Here is a 17,357-nt window from a genome sequence, read left to right as displayed (position 1 = left end):
AAAAATTACTGTGTGTGTGTGTGTGTATATATATATATATATATATATATATATATATTCATAAATTATAAATATATTATACATTTACATACAAATTATATATATATTTGTATATTTGTATGTATTTATACATATACATTTGTGCAAAAATGCACACAAAATATTAATATTGTACATATAAATGACATAAATTATATGTACAAAAATTATAATTTAGATTTTTTTTTAAATGACCCAGGAAAGAAAAAAGAAAGAAAAGGAAAATAAAAGGAAGAAGAAAAAAAACCTTTACAAAGAATGTGGGTGATAATAACCTGGAGGTTGTGGATGCAAATTGTTCAATGAAAGGTTAAGAGTTCATCGTAAGGTTGGAAGTGTGTGTGAAATGTTTCGAATCCTGTGCACTTGATAGAGTTCAAGCTCATCTGAGGGATGCCAATTAGCCTACTGTGAACTGCTCTGAAGAAAGAATCTTAAATTAGTGATGTATTTCAACCACTTTACATCACGGTTCAATTAGTTAGTTCATTGTACATTCAATTACTTCTCAGAAATCTGCTGTTTCCCTGGCTCGCTTTGCTGGAAATAGCTTTCTTCTACATACACACATGTCTTCTATAAAATGTCTTGTATAAAACTGAGCACAAATATTGTCTTCTATTCTATTTTCCAAATTCAGATTCAGATAGCATTACTGTCAGCTACCTGATTATTGTATGGGGAAAAAAATTAACCAGAACATTCATCAAAATTAAGTAAGTCACATGGGAATAACATGTGGGTGAATAAATGATCATTTTAATTTCTGTTATTCAGTATCATTCTGCTTAAGTCAGCAAATGATTGATAGAGCTAAATATTCATAAGCATGTGAAACTATGAGCCAAGATCATAATTTTGAAAATCTTTTACGGTTCACGGATTCCCCTCTCGTGCTCTAAAGATTTAATTAAAGGAGCACACATCCCAAAGGAGGTGAAGTTAACTCTTATTTCGCTGCACGGTAGGTAGAAACACTATGGACTCAGTCGAAGACCTTTGACGGTTTCCATAGAAACGTCTATTCACTGCAGATGATATTAGGGCTGAATGTTCTCTCCCTCCTGTTGAGCAAAAAAGCACTCACTTAAGGATGCAATTGAAGCTTTGCGCTGCTAAGAAACATGGATCTGTGCTGACATTCCCACTTAATGTAACTACCTCCTGAAGCGACAATTAGCAAGAACTGTCAAGAGATTTTGCATTAAATAGGTAACCTAACTAAATTTGATTTCACACTTGATTTTCAGTATGAGTGTCATTAGGCTTGATCTAACAGCTTGGTGTTAAAAACCCTGAATATTTTAGAGAGTGACTGGAGTCTCAGACAAAGGGGTGCATGGAAAAAATACATAAACTACCATTTAAAACTTTGCGGTCAGTAAATTTTTTTAATTTTTTTTTTACTTTTGTTTAGCAAGAATGCATTAAAGTTATCAATACTGACCGTAAAGACATTCATAATATTACAATAGATTTTTATTTTAAGTAAATGCTGTTCTTTTGAACTTTCTATAAAAAAAATTAAATGACTACTGAAAATTCAGCTTTGCATCACAGGAATTGATTAAATTGTAATAATATTCACAATATTACTGTTTTTTTACTGTATTTATGATCAAACAAATGAGCAAGAGAAAGACTTCTTACCAACCCCAAACTTTTGAATGGTGCAAATATATATACTAAAAAAATTAAATAAATTAAAAGTTACTGAATATATACAGTATATTCACTAAATAAATATATAAACAATATGTTATTAATAATTACATTTATCAATATTAATGTTGTTCAAATAAGTCACAATTTACTGAATTTGACTGGATGGAAATAATTAAATCACAGTTTTATCTCTTTTTTTCTAGGTTTATACATCTAAAAGAACTGTGGTTCCCATTCAGTCAGTCACGTTCTACGTTACGTCAGTGACTGACGAATTGGGATCTCGCCCGAGAGCCCAATCACCTTCGAGTGTTAACTAAACAAGCCAATGACAGTTGGCGTGCGTGTTTCGCCACGCGCACCCCGCCCCGCAGCGCAGGTATAAAAGGAGAGCGCGTGCAAACGCACATCAGCTTTTCGCTTCGGAGCCGAGCCTTCTTCAGGACGAATCTCCGCGAGTGTTCGAGAGAAACAGCTGGCGTTGGTGTGACGGCGTATCAGCAGGGGTTGCCATTCAGGCTGCTGAAATCTCGGCGTGGTGCAGCTCTCATTCTGTGGTCTTGCCGCGACCTCCCCTGGGCGCTTCAGGGAACGAGGGTTACACAAGTAACCTAGACGTTTCCTTGTTCATAACACTTTTTAGTACTTCTTGTCAGTGAACAAAATCTTTCCATGAAAAAATCTTAATCTGTTATATTACATGCTGGTTTACTTATGAACTTCTCAGTCACAAAAACACATCTTGAGAACATTATTTCAAACAATCACCACTTCCTGTGCAGTTTATGATCCTGGCTGCAAAATAATAATTTTTGCTAGACTTTACCAATTATGTGTAGTTTGAAAAAGTAGCACAAAAGCGTCATAGTGTTGTACTACTTGTTTTGATCTTTTTTGTCCTTGTAAGGCCTACTCCACCTGTATTTATTATGTCTGGTTTCTGTATTCCCTCATTCACCCTCACTCACTGTCTTTTCATTAGTGATGTCCTTCTTCGTGGCCTTTATATAGTCGCTCCGTCCTTTCAGATGCTCATCGTATTCCTCCGGCGTCATGTCTCCATCTTCGATGAGAACGTGTGGCAGATGGGGCTCTACACAAAGAAAAGAAGAATTACTATCTCTGTACAGCATTAAAACCTCTCCGTGTGGAGGCACAACAGTGAATTATGACAGCAGACAATGAGATGCATTACTGCCAGACATGAAGGACTCCTACGGTGGCGGTATTTCTTAAAAACAGCAGCTGTATTAGACACAGTTGGCACCATCAATATGGCTGAACGTTTTCCCCTTTGACTCGGCTCCCTTATCAATTCAATTGCACAATACTGGCCTCGGGTCACCTGCAGAGTGAGGCAATCTTATGCGGCAGCTTATGAGGCATCGAGGGATTCATTTATGCCTCTCAGACGCCGGTGGAGGTCGAGGTGCATGATGGGGTGGCTGAAGAAATATAGAGCTCAACTAAACAGTGCTTATAGAGCGAGAAATTATGTTATATGGCTTTGGACCTGGGAATGATGTTTTAATAGCCTATGATTTAATAAAGCGCCTTTGTTTGGACAAGCTTTCAGGCACATGGAGAGATTAGCACTGACTTGTTCTGAAAGGCCGACTCTATTGTCCAGTTAGCACAGGTCAGATTGGCTGTGATCTTGTTTGTCTGTCCATGTGGGGACCAAATGGCCTGACAAAAAAAACAGCATTGTTGGGAAGATCCACAAAGAAAACGACGTTTCACAATCTTTTTCGAGGCAGCATAAATGCAAGCCAATAACTGGTGTTCACTATATTTTCAACAACATTATCCTAAACAAATTAAACATACATATTTAATTGTATTTATTTATTTTTGCATATTTACTGCATGTCATATGAACAACCACCCTTACGAAAAAGAAGTTTATTCAAGTGTGCTATTAGTATACTTCTTTTAAACAAAAAAATAGGAAAGTATACTTTTAGTCTACTTTTTATGTACTTCTCAGAAATGGGCTTTATGTACTTCTCAGAAATATACTTAAAATGACATTTAAGTATACTTGACTTATAGCCTACTTAGAAAAAGTCTAAATATATTTGAGCTATACTTGTGTTCCTAGAATCCGTGTTTTCATTGTTATACTGTAGGGCGCGCACATCTTCTGTACAGAATTTCCGAAAACACAAGTAAAGAAGAAACCGAAACAACAGATGCTTCCACATGTAATCTAACACGATCATCAGACATAAAACAGCATCAAAACTGTGTAAAGTTGATGTAATATCGACCCATGAAGAGGTAATAATGACTGTCAAGCTTTGGGATGTTGATCGACTCTATCTACGTTTTGATTATCGTTCTGAATCCAATTCATAGTCTTTTTTTCAGCTTTTTGTTCAAAATAAAAATTCTTTTTTTATTATTGTTTATGAAACTTACCCACATTCAAGTGTTTAAAAAAAGAATGCATGAAGCTAGAATAAAATGTTTTTGTTAACAAGCAGATACCCTGTTCTTTCTTTTGGTGTTTTGTAAGATCAGATATTTATATAACAAAATATATACAAATTAATCTTTTATATACTAGAAAGTGGGCCAATTTAGTCCCAAGAAGTATTGAAATAGTACACTTACAAGTATACTACTAGTACACTGATATTTGTATACTTGCTACATAAAGTATACTTAAAAATATACTTGAACTTTACTTAAGTATACTTAATAAAATAAACTTGAAGTATACTACTTTTTGGTAAGGGCAGTCAGTAACTACTCTGATTTAATTCTCAAAGTTAGCTGTAAACTTTTTGTTTTACTTACACTTTTGATTCACTAAAAGAACCAGCTCATAAGAGTCATTCATTCAGGAACCACACTACACTGGTTGCGCTGTCTGTTTCTGATTCACTAAAAACAACCAACTCAGATTCTATTGTTTATGAATGAGACTACTGTAGTTGCACTGTACTGTCTTCACTATGATTCCCTAAAAGAACTGGATCATAAGAGTCATTTGTTCGGGAACCAGACTACACTGGTTATGCTGCGTGTTTTTGATTCACTAAAAAAATACCTTACAAGAGTCACTCATTTGTGAGTCGGATCACACTGGTTGCTCTGAAATTTTTGGGATTCAATACAAAGAATCAATCATTTGTTCAGGAATTGGACTACGCTGGTTATGCTGTATGTTTCTGATTCACTAAAAGAACCAGCTCACAAGAATCATTCTTTTAGGAGTCGGACTACACTGGTTGTGCTTTATGTTATTGATTCACTGAAAAAGAACGGGGTCATAAGAGTCATTTGATCAGGAAATGGACTACACTACACTCTTAAAAATAAAGGTGCTTCACGATGCGATAGAAGAACCTTTTTGTCTAAATGGTTCCATAAAGAACCTTTAACATCTGAAGAACCTTTCTGTTTCACAAAAGGTCCTTTGTGGCGAAAAAAGATTCTTCAGATTATAAAAAGGTAAGAAAGAGATGGTTCTTTAAAAAACCTTTGACTGAATGGTTCTTTGTGGAACCAAAAATGAAGCACCTTTATTTTTAAGAGTGTAGTTAGGATGTATGTTTGTGATTCACTTAAAAAGGTTTATAAGAGTCATTCCTTCAGGAATCTGACTACACAGTCTGCGCTGAAAATATTTGATTCACTAAACCATTTTATAAGAGTCATTCATTCGGAAGTCGGACCTCATTGGTTGTGCTGTACATTTTTGATTGACTAAAAAGAACCAGTTTATAAGAATCATTCGTTGAGGAGTCGGACTACACGGGTCACGCTGTATGTTTTTGATTCACTAAAAAAGAACCAATTCAGAGCCAATTCTTCAAGAATCAGACTACACTGTTTACGCTGTATGTTTTTGATTCACTAAAAGGAACCGGCTTGTCATTGTTTCGTGCTGCATTTTCAGATCATAATAAACAATATAATTATTGTAATTATGTGTGCTACACACCACTAGGGTAGATCAGTATCTCCACAGGGCAGTCGTAGGTGTACTTGTCTGCCAGAGTGACCACAATGCTGGTGGCAGAGCGAGCTGAGGGGTCAGCGTCTGCACGGATGGCATGTGAGGGGCTTTCCACACCTGCACAAAGAAACTTCTAAAGCATCTAAAATAAGCAGGAGCAACAGACATTAGACCACATTTGAGGACTAAAACCTTCTGCAACTCCAGCAGGAATATGAACACTGCAAAACAACTAGTGTCCAATAATACAACTAAGCTATCAACGCATCAAACATCATTTGGGTACGCGTCCCAACTGAAATAACAAGCATATGCTGCATTTTACAATTTTTGCATTTGGCAGGCACTTTTATCCAACGCAATCTGCAGTGTATTTAAGATATACATGTTATCAGATATGAAAAGTCAGCACCTCAAACTATTAACATATCAAACATCATGTAAGCTATAGAAGGTTATCTGAATATATTTGACATTTATGCATTTGCTAGACATTTTAATCCAAATAAATCATTACATTTTCCATGCATTTATATTTATTTGTGTGTAAATAAATCATAAATCCCATGATCAGGGTTATAATATTAAATTCTAAAATACTAAGTTCTCATGCAAGAAGATGGGGGAACTGACCTGCCAGTAAATACGGTCCTCTGATCTCAAGATGGAAATTAAACTCATAGTCAATGGAGTTGATGGTCTCTTCCTCCAACATAGCAGCCAAACACACACCTGAGGCCATCTGCTCATGGGCTCCCACTGAACAATGATGCTGATCCCTCCTGAGACAAATCAGCAGGTAGAGAGTCAAACTTCATTTTTACCAGTATGATATGAAGTCAGTGGGGTCTGATGTTGTTTAATTTCCAATTTCCATGTTTAAAAAATTTAGTAAATTTAGTTTATTAAAAATTCTGCATGCAAATAAATGCAAGAAGGAAGACCAGTCGCAATTCAGTATGCAAATATCAGAACGATGTCAGAGATTTGTTATATGAACAACCAATATGTTTTTGATTCACGAAAGGAGCCGGCTCATAAGAGCCATTCATTTGGAAATCAGACTACACTGGTTGTCCTGTATTTTTTGACCCACTAAAAAAAACTGACTCATAAGAGTCATTTATTCAGGAATTGGACCACACTGGTTGTCCTGTCATTTTTTGATTCACTAAAAATAACTCGTTTATAAGAGTCCTTCGTTCGGGAAATGCAATTAAGTATGCAAATATTACACTATCAAACATGTCATTATAGGTAAATGGGAGCGTTTCAAACTTTAATCTTAAATTTCCTAAAAAGTATAATATTTACAAAACATGAAATAGGCAGAGCAGATAAAGCTGAAATGATCTACAAAACACAATATAGACTTTTAAATTGGAGATTGTATGTTAAAAAGTTCAGACTGAATATTAGAGGATTATAAATACAGTGTTTCCGTGTAAATACTATAATAACACTAATGAATCACACACCTCCTAGCAGTGCTTGGCGAAAATGCCTGCTCCTCTTTGACAGAACGCTGGACTCTCGGAGAGCAGACGGGTGGTGAGGTCACCCGAATTCCCCCTTTAGGGAGTGTGCGGAGCTCAGAGGAGGTGCTGACCAGTATATTAATGGTCTCCAGAGGGGGAATGACCCCCAGACTGACCACCAGCACTGTCCTCTCCTGATCCTCATCCAAAACGATATGTCCTGCAGCAAGAGAATTCATCAGTAAAGCCTCTGAAAGTCAACTTCAACAAAAAAAAAAACTTAATAAGATGTGTTAAAGGAATAGTTCACCCCAAAATTTTGAATTTGTGTAACATTTACTCACCCTCAGGCCATCCAAGATGTAGATGAGTTTGTTTCTTCATCTGAACAGATTTGGAGAAATTTAGCATTACATCACTTGCTCACCAATGCAGTGAATGGGTGCTATCAGAATGAGAGTCCAAACAGCTGATGAAAACATCACAATAATCCACAAGTAATCCACACATGTCCAGTCCATCAGTTAACATCTTGTGAAGAAGAAATATGTCATATGTGATATCGTTAAGACAATTTAAAATCATTGCTTCTGCTAAAATTCGAGTCCTCTACCTGTCTGAATCAGAACAGAAATATGCATAAATATAAATCAAGCAACCTTTACAAATGAAAACAGTCCAAAACAGTTCTAAACAAATATGTCAGTAGATTTTGATGTGAGAGGAAAACAGGGGATGGACTTTTTCCGCTGGAAGAAGCGCAATTAAGAATTATCGACTTAATTGTGGATTTGTTTCTTACAAACATGCAGCTTTTCACTTCACAAGATGTTAACTGATGGACTGGAGTGGTGTGGATTATTGTGATGTATTTATCAGCTGTTTAGACTCTAATTCTGACGGCACCCATTCACTGCAGAGCATCCATAGGTGAGCAAACGATGTAATGCTACGTTTCTCCAAATCTGTTCTGATGAAGAAACAAACTCTTGGATGGCCTGAGGGTGAGTAAATTTTCAGCAAATTTTTGGGTGAACTAATTTTTTAACTGGATTCAACAGACACCATGACAGGCCTTACGTTTAAACTCTGAATCAGGGATTAGTTACGTAAGATCTTTGATGAGCGTTATAAATGAGCATAAAATCTTACCACCTCCGTTCTGCGGGGTTCCATTGGCATTGCAGCAATCAAAGAAACAGTCTTCGATTTTCGTTTTATCTTTGACCTGCACGGTTATTATCTGACTGCCAATCATCGCTTCGAACCCAGCAACCACGCTGCCCTCATCCAGAGGGTATATAAAGATTCCTGCATGAATCACAGGATTACAGGCAAGCACAATAGCGATAGGCGATCTTTCCACAAAGCTAATTTTGCACTTGACAGAAATTAAATCCTTCGTTTTAGTGCTTTCAGCATTGACCAATGCAAAATCCAATCTGTTGGAGTCAATACGACACTGGAGACCGCAGAGCAGCAATCTGCCAGTGACATTTAGACTTCACACAAATAGTTGAGTTTGGCAAAGGAAAGTGTTTCTCTTTCCTTCATGGCATTTTGAAGTATTATTGTGATTATAAAGAGTTTGATGCATTTCATCCCAAATTGCTTTTGAGGATAAGAACCACAATTGTGGTTTTTGTCAAAAGTTGAAGAGGATAAGTGCTTTTGGACTAAATCAATATTTTATGACAAATCTGCAAAAAAATATGTACTGGGCCTGATGATGTATAGCATCTTTTAAGAATAATTTTAATTGGTGGATTCAATGACACAGTGGCAAGGGTTAATGCTGAAGTTTAGATTCAATCAATACTACACCCCAAAAATTATTTTGATCTAAATTTAAGATTTATGTATTTGAACTGCAAAATGTCCATCCACTTGGATTACAGTTTTAACATAAACTCATAAACTTCATTTAATGCATATTTGACTGTCGTGGCATAGTTTATTAACTATTTGCATCTATTAATCTGTTCATTGTGAAAACTAATTATTCAGTTTAAAGGTATGAACATACAGTTAGTTAAAATACTGTATGGCTAGCTGTAGAACCAGCCATATCCAATTAGTTCAAATGTATAAGACTGAAACAAATTGTATTTAATAATGCTAAATATACAGTATAAATCTGGTTATTGTGTATCACTGACAAATGTGCATCACATAATGTTTAACAGTTAGTTTATTTGGAAAACTGTGTAACCCAAATGGATGGAAATTACATAAATCTTAATTTTAGGCCTAAATCATTTTTTTATTATTATGTATAATAGTGATGACTTAGGAAGAGCCATTAACGATTGATATCATTTCAGAACTATCAGAAGTAATGCGCCTATTAGACAGCATACTCACCCTCAATAGGGTGATCTTCGATGTTTTCATAGGTCAAGGAGGCTGTCATTGCCAGGGTGTAACCCCTGACACAGGAACTGATGTCTGAGATGCTGAGAGGCAGAGCACTCCATTTGCTCTTGTTGATCAGGCCCAGCATGATGGTGGTTCTGTCCAGTACAGCTTCTCACAAGCAGAGAAGGGAGTGAGATGGGATGTTTCCCTAAAAACCCTAGATAACATTGATACCGTGTTTTACAATATATCTCGCAGAATGCCAATAAATAAATAAATAAATACCTACCTCTTAGGGGCCAGTCTATATTTATTTATAGTTTTGGACATACATTTATTTTTGTGAACAGTGTATAAATGTCCAGATAAAATATCTAAAGTAATGATTATTATTATTCATTGTGTTTTCTTGTTTTAAAGGGGTCATATGATGCGATTTCAAGTTTTCCTTTCTCTTTGGAGTGTTACAAGCTCTTGGTGCATAAAGAAGATAAGTTTTTTTATAAGTTTTTAATAAGTTTTTTTAACATTAAAGCATGTCAACATATTCTGTTACACCAAATACACAAAATAATGATCTTTAAAATAGCATCATATGAACACTTTAAGCAATAAAACAAGACATATCTTGCAGAATGTAAACAAATAAAAAAATTAACATAATAAACTCATACAGTATATTTATTAACCATGTTTGTTTATTTATTTATTTATTTATTGACATTCATTTACATTGTGAACAATGTCCAGATTGTCCATAAAATTAAATTAACATCCTTATAACGAGATACATTTACTTTTTAAAAATACCTATTATTATTATTATTATTATTATTATTTTATATTGCTTTTCTTGTTTAAGCATGAATCTAACATAATTTTGTGGTGTTAGTTTAAAAATAAACTTTCAAAATATATTCTCTGAAAACAAGTCACATGCAGTATTTTATGATATTTTGTTTCTCAAGTTAAATTTATCTTATTTTAAGGATGTTTATAAAAAAATTCAGATTAAGACAGACATAACCACAAATGTATTTTATCACATTAACTTTGGACATGTTCAGCTAAGGTTTGACCAATGACAACCATACAAACTGAGTGTGTTTGTGCACAAGAAGTGTGCAAATCTGTCCTTCAAATAAATGCCACCAGGTTCAATATTTCATATCTAATGCAGTGACATTCACAAATTTGAAGTATGGCTCAAGTGTCCAGTATTTCTGTGCCCAATGTAGCTGCACTCACATAAAAACAAGTCATTCATATTCACAGACGTCACACATCATAACTCATCACTGCCCTTATGCCTGTCGTATTAATGAAGAGGAGAAGACAACAGCATTACCCGGATGTCACTATGGTGTCCGAATGAAGACCTCTGACTGGTCCAACCCCCCTCCCCAGGTCTGCTACAGCATCATCAAAGGGAACAGAAACCTCTGGCATATCAAACACATGTAACAGATGCAGTGCTGATGTCACGACGAGTCAGTTTTTACCTGAGCTCAGCGCACAGAACTTCAGACTACAGGAATACAAAACCAGAACATTTATATGATACACATCAGCATCTGTGTCTCTCAGTTCCATTAATGGTTGTTCCAGAAAAAGCGATTATCATGATGTAATACTCAAATTAACTGGTTTTCAGAGCACAAATGAGATTGCTTTAGCTTTTCAATTGATTCTCTTGGACAGTAATGGAATTGAAATGGAAATCTAATGCGTCACAGATTTCTCTCCTTAGAAAAAGACACCAGTGCTCTCAGTCTAGCATTTCAGAAGAGATCTCTCTGAATAATATCTCAAACTCTGCTCAGATTTGCCAAAATGCAAAGTCACCAAATGAGCTCAATATGAGGTTTTTATCCACATTTGTTTCATAACTCTGTACTCATATGTTAACAGTTGCCTTGTTTGTATCTTTTTATTTCTACTAAGACATAAGAAGACATATCTGAGATGTTGACAAATAAATCATAACTGAAAACTCCATTAAGTTTCCTGAGGTTTGAACAAGCAGCCTCCGAACAATGAAAATTGAGAAAGAATTTGATTTTATGACATATATAAAATATTGCCATCGTTTCTCCTAAACAGCAGTGACAATGAAAGACTTTTGTTGAACCTGCGTCTCGGTTTTGTCTGAAAACCACAAAAGAGTTTTGGAAAAGATCTCAAAAATGCCTCACGCTGCTTATAAGTTTACAAAAACCAGAGATTTGAATATGAGCTCAAACATTTACTAAAATCTTTCCACAACCGTTAGTTATACTGTAGAGTAATATAAAATATTAGCTTGAGATATAATAATATATTATACTCTATCAACAAAAGTGTGGGGTCGTAAGATTTATGGCTTTGAAATTAGTTTCTTATATAAGGCTGCACTGATTTAATAAAAAATGTATTCCTGTGATGCAAAGCTGCCGGTCTTCAGAGTCACATGATCCTTCAAAAATCATTAATATGCTGATTTGATGCTCAAGAAACAAGTTGTGTTCTTATAAGCTTTGTTTAACATTAATATACTTTATATTATTTTGCCATCTCATTTGAATTAATTATAATGTAACAACATTCTATCAGCTGTCATCCACTTTAAAAATGGCATCAGGCATTGAAAAGCCCATATCAGTTGACTGTTAATGCTATTCATATGTCACTGTTTATTTTGTCTAATGAATTATAGGAGAAACACCTGTGATATGTTTCCCACCTATTTGCTATTACTCCGACAAACACAACTGAGAACTCCATTAAGTCTCTGAGCAAAAACAAAAGAAGAGAAAATGCAAACTGCATTTTCATGTAGCTCAAGACAGATATCAATCCTCTGATTTTCATCTGACTTGTTGAACTTCCACAGTGGGACAGTGTTTTGGAAATCTGACTTGATTCTCAGCCAATTCGGCCAAGATTTATGAGTAACTATTCTCAGAGGACATATATGTTTGAGATTAAACAGATCAAACAGATGCTTTCATCAAGGTGTCCACATGGCCATTTAACTCTCTCAGACACAGAGGAACACCACCCCCTCTCTAATAGATTATGGTTTGGCACGGTGCCGCGTGACGGGATGAGACTGGACAGATGAGTGCAATAGATTTCCCCCTCATCACACACGGCAAACCATTCAAACACTGCCATCATGTGTCCTGAGAGGAGCGGACATTTCAGCACAAAGCAAAGGGGTCAGTATCATCTTTAAACATGATATAACAAATGCTGAAGACATGCAGTTAACCAATGATATTAAAACCTTATTAAAAGTCTCTTATGCTCATCTAGGCTGCATGTATTTGATCAAAAATGTGACATATCATTATAATTAACAATAACTGTTTTTTTTAAAAAAATGCAATTTATTCCTGTGATGCAAAGCTGAATTTTCAGCATCATTACTCCAGTCTTCAGAGTCACATGATCCTTCAGAAATCATTCTAGTATGCTGATTTGCCGCTAAAGAAACATTTATAACAGATACTGAAGTCATGCAGGCAACCAATGACAAAAAACCTAAAAAATAATCATTCTTATGCTCACCAAGGCTGCATTTATTTGATCAAAATTGTGAAATGCTATTTTAATTTAAAAGAAGTGTTCTCTATAAGAATATCATTTAAAATGTAATTTATTCCCGTGATGCAAAGCTGAATTTTCAACAGTCATTACTCCAGTCTTGTGTATCCTTCAGAAATCATTCTAATATGCCAGTTTGCTGCTGAAGAAACATTTAGTACAGATAATGAAGTCATGCAGGTAAACAATGATGTTAAAACCACACAAATAATCATTTTAATATTTTAAATGACACTGGTAGAGCTGAAAGGGCAAGTTAAGGTCAAAATCAATTTCATTCTTAACAACAATATGATTTTGTTTGTCCTCAGCAAGGAATAAAAATGTAATTATGGTCTTCTTTCATATTCTATCCTAGGGGACCCCAGTTGAGATGAACCCAAAGTGACAGACAATAATCAACCCCAGCCTCCCATCCTCCCGGAGCAGCGGAGTGTGAATCACTCCCAAAGAAACAGACAAATCACCCACACAACACACTCCACGGCTGCCACCACACACACTGTGGGAGACACTGCACAGAAACAACCACCTGTTGATCCCGCATCTCCACCAAACTGACTACAGATGCATCACTTGCGGAAATCCCTCTTTGGTGCTTTGGAAACACTTCCCAAATTCACCTTGAATCTAAAACGAAATATTTCCTCTCAATCCTTTGACTTTAGTTCCTTGTGCACTTTTCTCAAAGCAGAACTCTTACCTCACATCTGCAGCGCTTGCAATTCTCTCTCGACGTCTGAATTAGTGAGGTCCAAAATATCACCAGGCTGCAACTCTGAAAAGCTCTCTGCCTCTTGGAGATGGACACAACAACTGAGCAGAACGAAGAACGGGAGGGAGGAACAGAGTGAGAGAGAGAACGACAGATATAGAAGCAGCTGGAGGAACATTAATGCAGTCAATCAGCGCAGCAACATGTGGTTATGAAGCTCAGAGCTGGAAACGAGAGCTTGTCCTGTGCAACAGATGAACACGAACCCCACCAGCCCCCTGCCAATGCTCAGTTCTCCCCTCTGCATCTGTACCACCCACCTACCCGCTCCTCCACCTCTCTGTCTCTCCGTAATCAGTGACGAGAGCCCATTCATGTATCCTATTTGACAGCCAGGGGTGCCACTGGCTGAAATGCAACACCAAGCACGGGGGGAACGAGGGGACGGTGAGAGATCATAGATCATGCAAAGGATTCAGATTGAGAATTTTGGTCTCACGTCCTTTTCTGTCCCGTTATCCGCCACTTTTGTCTTCCCATCATTCACGTTTTTCCCTCCAGTGACTGCTAAGCTCACTATCTTGATTTCAATAGGACAGGAATGGTTTTTTTTTCTGAATGCATTTTGTGGCCGTGGCGTGTGTGATTGATCTGGTTTTGCAGAGGACGTAACCATGACAATCAATATGGAGCCTCCAGGGCTTTTTAAAAGACAACAGGTTGGTTGGAGAAAGTGTGTGTGTGTGTGTGTGTGTGTGTTTAGTGATGTGCTGCCTTGGCTAAAACCTCAGCTTCTGTTTTTCAATTAAATTAACATGTGCTATTTACTGTCTCTCTTTCCCTCTTGCTCGCTCGCTCTCGGTGAATGTCTCTTATCTCATCTGCTGGGATTTACTGAGGGCTGCAGCAGTTGCTGATTATTTCATCTGCAATAAAGAAGAAAATATATCAAATTTAACTTCCAAAAGCTATGAATGGAAGTCATAAATATCAGCTACACAATCTTTTTAAATAAAGATTCTTTGAATATACACATTCAATTCACAATTATGATGAAATTCTGAATTTTCTGTATGAGAAAGCAGGCAAAAACAAATAAAACCATATAGCCTGTAATGCAAAATGGACTTTTGAGACAAATGCAAGATTGCATATGATAGAAAAATGACCCCAAGCACCTTTTATTCTATCACTCTTAACCCAGGTGGCAGGTTGAAGCATTATGACTTTCTTAGGTTTATGAGAACAAACATGGTCCAAACAGGATACATCTCTTTGTTGTATTAATCAATCTCTAAAAGCATCTTTTAAATTAATAAATGTACCAAAAGCACATGGCACCTTAATAGTGTAACATAGGGTTAAAGCGTCATTACGATCTGTAAACTGGGTTTTAATTAGGTCAGAAGAAGATTTTAAATATTTTATTGGAAAATGTTGTTATCATTATTCTTACACAGTAACCATAATTTAACTTTGGTATTTCTAGTAAGAGCATAGTAACCAAAGACAAAAACAAGCATGGCTCTTTATTACCAAGATTACATCAACTATGGTTTCCTATATGATGCTACTCAAGTATGAAGGACTCAAGAAATGTGTGGCCATAACACATTGTGTCATTATGTTTATGCATTCCCTCTCCTGTTTAGTATGCAAGTACTACCTCTTCCAAAATACCATATTACTTCTATGTGTTACACGGTGTTAAAGTTGGGATTTTATATTATTTTTATTTTGTTTTTATTTAGGATCCTTAAATACTTTTTTCATATAAATACATTTTTCAAGTAAAAAGTGATCATATTCAGGGGAGATTGGGCAAGTTGTAACACTTTTTTTTTACTACAATGAACATTTCTCAGGTGTATTTAAAAAAATCAAATTTTCAACAATTTTCCCTTATTGCACTGGAAAAAGATATTGTTTACACAAACGAAGCATGTTGTCACACTTACAGAAAATGAGACAAATGGCAATATTTGTCTGCACTAATGGCTTATTATAAAAATATACTAACTTACTGTAGCATTTAATTGGTTTAAACTAAAACCCATATACTTACACATGAAATTGAAAACTGGAACTGAGTGTCCTGTGCTAACTTCCGGCCGGACAGCGTTGTGTGCGCATTCTCGCGAAGCTAAGTCGAGTGAAGTGGCCAGCCCATCTGAAGACTTATCAAGGCCGCTTAATAGTTCACATATCTGCGACTGAAGCCATGTCAACCGACTCGTGGGCTCTATCTGTGGACGATCAAGAGTCTACAGCCAAGTCTGTGAGTGAAAATGTGGTTTAATTGTGTTGTAACGGATTAGCGCACTAGTTGCGTTGAGTCAGGCGCTGGCTGCGTCTCAAACCAACCCTAGTGAGCTGCCTACCTAGACAGCATTTCTGGATGTCAAAGGAGTGTTTGAAACGTCCAAACAAGGTTTTGGCCATCAAAATGCGTTTTAACTTAGTTTTAAGACACGGCCTGTATGAGGTTTTATTTTAAGATCAGTTTTAGCAAACATATCTGCTTCATTTAAATCATTGACTTTTGTTTAATCCGCTTAAGACGTTACTGTTGACACTCTTCATTTGTGAATGTTCATTATTGGGTATTGACTCTATGCAGTGCATTTAAATGGATTAAAACTGTAAATTCTGTTGTTTGAAAACAGATTGGGAAATTGCGGATTAAGGAAGCGGGAGATGCAAATATACGCCAGCCTGATGGTACTCATGTTTTACATTATTATATTGCATTAAAGCAGTAGCTCACCCATAATTTAATGTTATGTGGTTCCAAACCTGTGTGACTTGTGTGGAACACAAAAGGAGAAACTTGATTGATTTTACATCAAAAATGATGCAAAAGTACTATAAAGTGTCATTATAAGCAACCCTCAATGGACACCTTGGCAATTGAATCGCCATTGGCTAGTGTATTTTTTTTTTTTTTGTTTACTCGCCAGACTGAAATACTATACAATATATATATATATAAAAGTTATGCCATTTTACAAACATATATAATGTTTGTAAAATGGTACAGCTTTTTAAATATCTGAAAGTACACTCTTAACAATTGAATCGCCATTGGCTAGTGTATTTTTTTTTGTTTTGTTTACTCGCCAGACTGAAATACTATACAATATATATATATATATATATAAAAGTTATGCCATTTTACAAACATATATAATGTTTGTAAAATGGTACAGCTTTTTAAATATCTTAAAGTACACTCTTAATATCAGTCAGTCAAGCATTATACTTTGATAATCAAGTAATATTTTAATAATAGAAGTTTAGTAATTAGAATTAAAACTTGGTAGCCATGAACTTAGGACTGGTGCTGGTGCTTTTTTTGGTCATTCAGTGTTCCTGTAAAAAAAAACGAACAATAACTTTTTTTTAAATTATTATACGAATTCTACTAATAAGAACAATATAAAAACGCACTAAGGATTAATGAGCTGCTGGATTCATGAATATTAATCAGGTTATGTGCGTTTGCTCGAACTGATTCGCTGAAATCAAAACAGGGATGATAATA

At 35.8% G+C, this 17,357-nt stretch overlaps 2 protein-coding genes across 2 annotated transcripts in view; one reads left to right on the top strand and one right to left on the bottom strand.

The window, feature by feature from the left end:
- The window catches only part of vwa5b1 (von Willebrand factor A domain containing 5B1), a 30,696-nt gene extending 20,973 nt beyond the window's left edge, over positions 1 to 9,723 (bottom strand). Inside the window, exons 1-6 of the mRNA XM_016291100.1 lie at positions 9,517 to 9,723; positions 8,305 to 8,463; positions 7,153 to 7,372; positions 6,308 to 6,456; positions 5,660 to 5,791; positions 2,673 to 2,797 (exon numbers count right to left, since the gene is read on the bottom strand). Of these exons, the coding sequence (XP_016146586.1) occupies positions 2,673 to 2,797; positions 5,660 to 5,791; positions 6,308 to 6,456; positions 7,153 to 7,372; positions 8,305 to 8,463; positions 9,517 to 9,655 (924 nt within the window). The 5' untranslated portion in view covers positions 9,656 to 9,723. The remainder of the gene's footprint in view (positions 1 to 2,672; positions 2,798 to 5,659; positions 5,792 to 6,307; positions 6,457 to 7,152; positions 7,373 to 8,304; positions 8,464 to 9,516) is intronic.
- Positions 9,724 to 15,910: 6,187 nt separating this feature from the next.
- The window catches only part of LOC107599485 (ATP-dependent RNA helicase DDX19A-like), an 8,498-nt gene continuing 7,051 nt past the window's right edge, over positions 15,911 to 17,357 (top strand). The window contains exons 1-2 of the mRNA XM_016291087.1: positions 15,911 to 16,091; positions 16,480 to 16,534. Coding sequence (XP_016146573.1) covers positions 16,035 to 16,091; positions 16,480 to 16,534 — 112 coding nt within the window. The 5' untranslated portion in view covers positions 15,911 to 16,034. The remainder of the gene's footprint in view (positions 16,092 to 16,479; positions 16,535 to 17,357) is intronic.

Source organism: Sinocyclocheilus grahami, unplaced genomic scaffold, assembly GCF_001515645.1.
Source record: "Sinocyclocheilus grahami isolate Dianchi unplaced genomic scaffold, SAMN03320097.WGS_v1.1 scaffold13.1, whole genome shotgun sequence".
NCBI lineage: Eukaryota > Metazoa > Chordata > Actinopteri > Cypriniformes > Cyprinidae > Sinocyclocheilus > Sinocyclocheilus grahami.
Note: the sequence above shows the minus strand (reverse complement) of the source record. Positions and strands in the feature narration are given on the sequence as shown.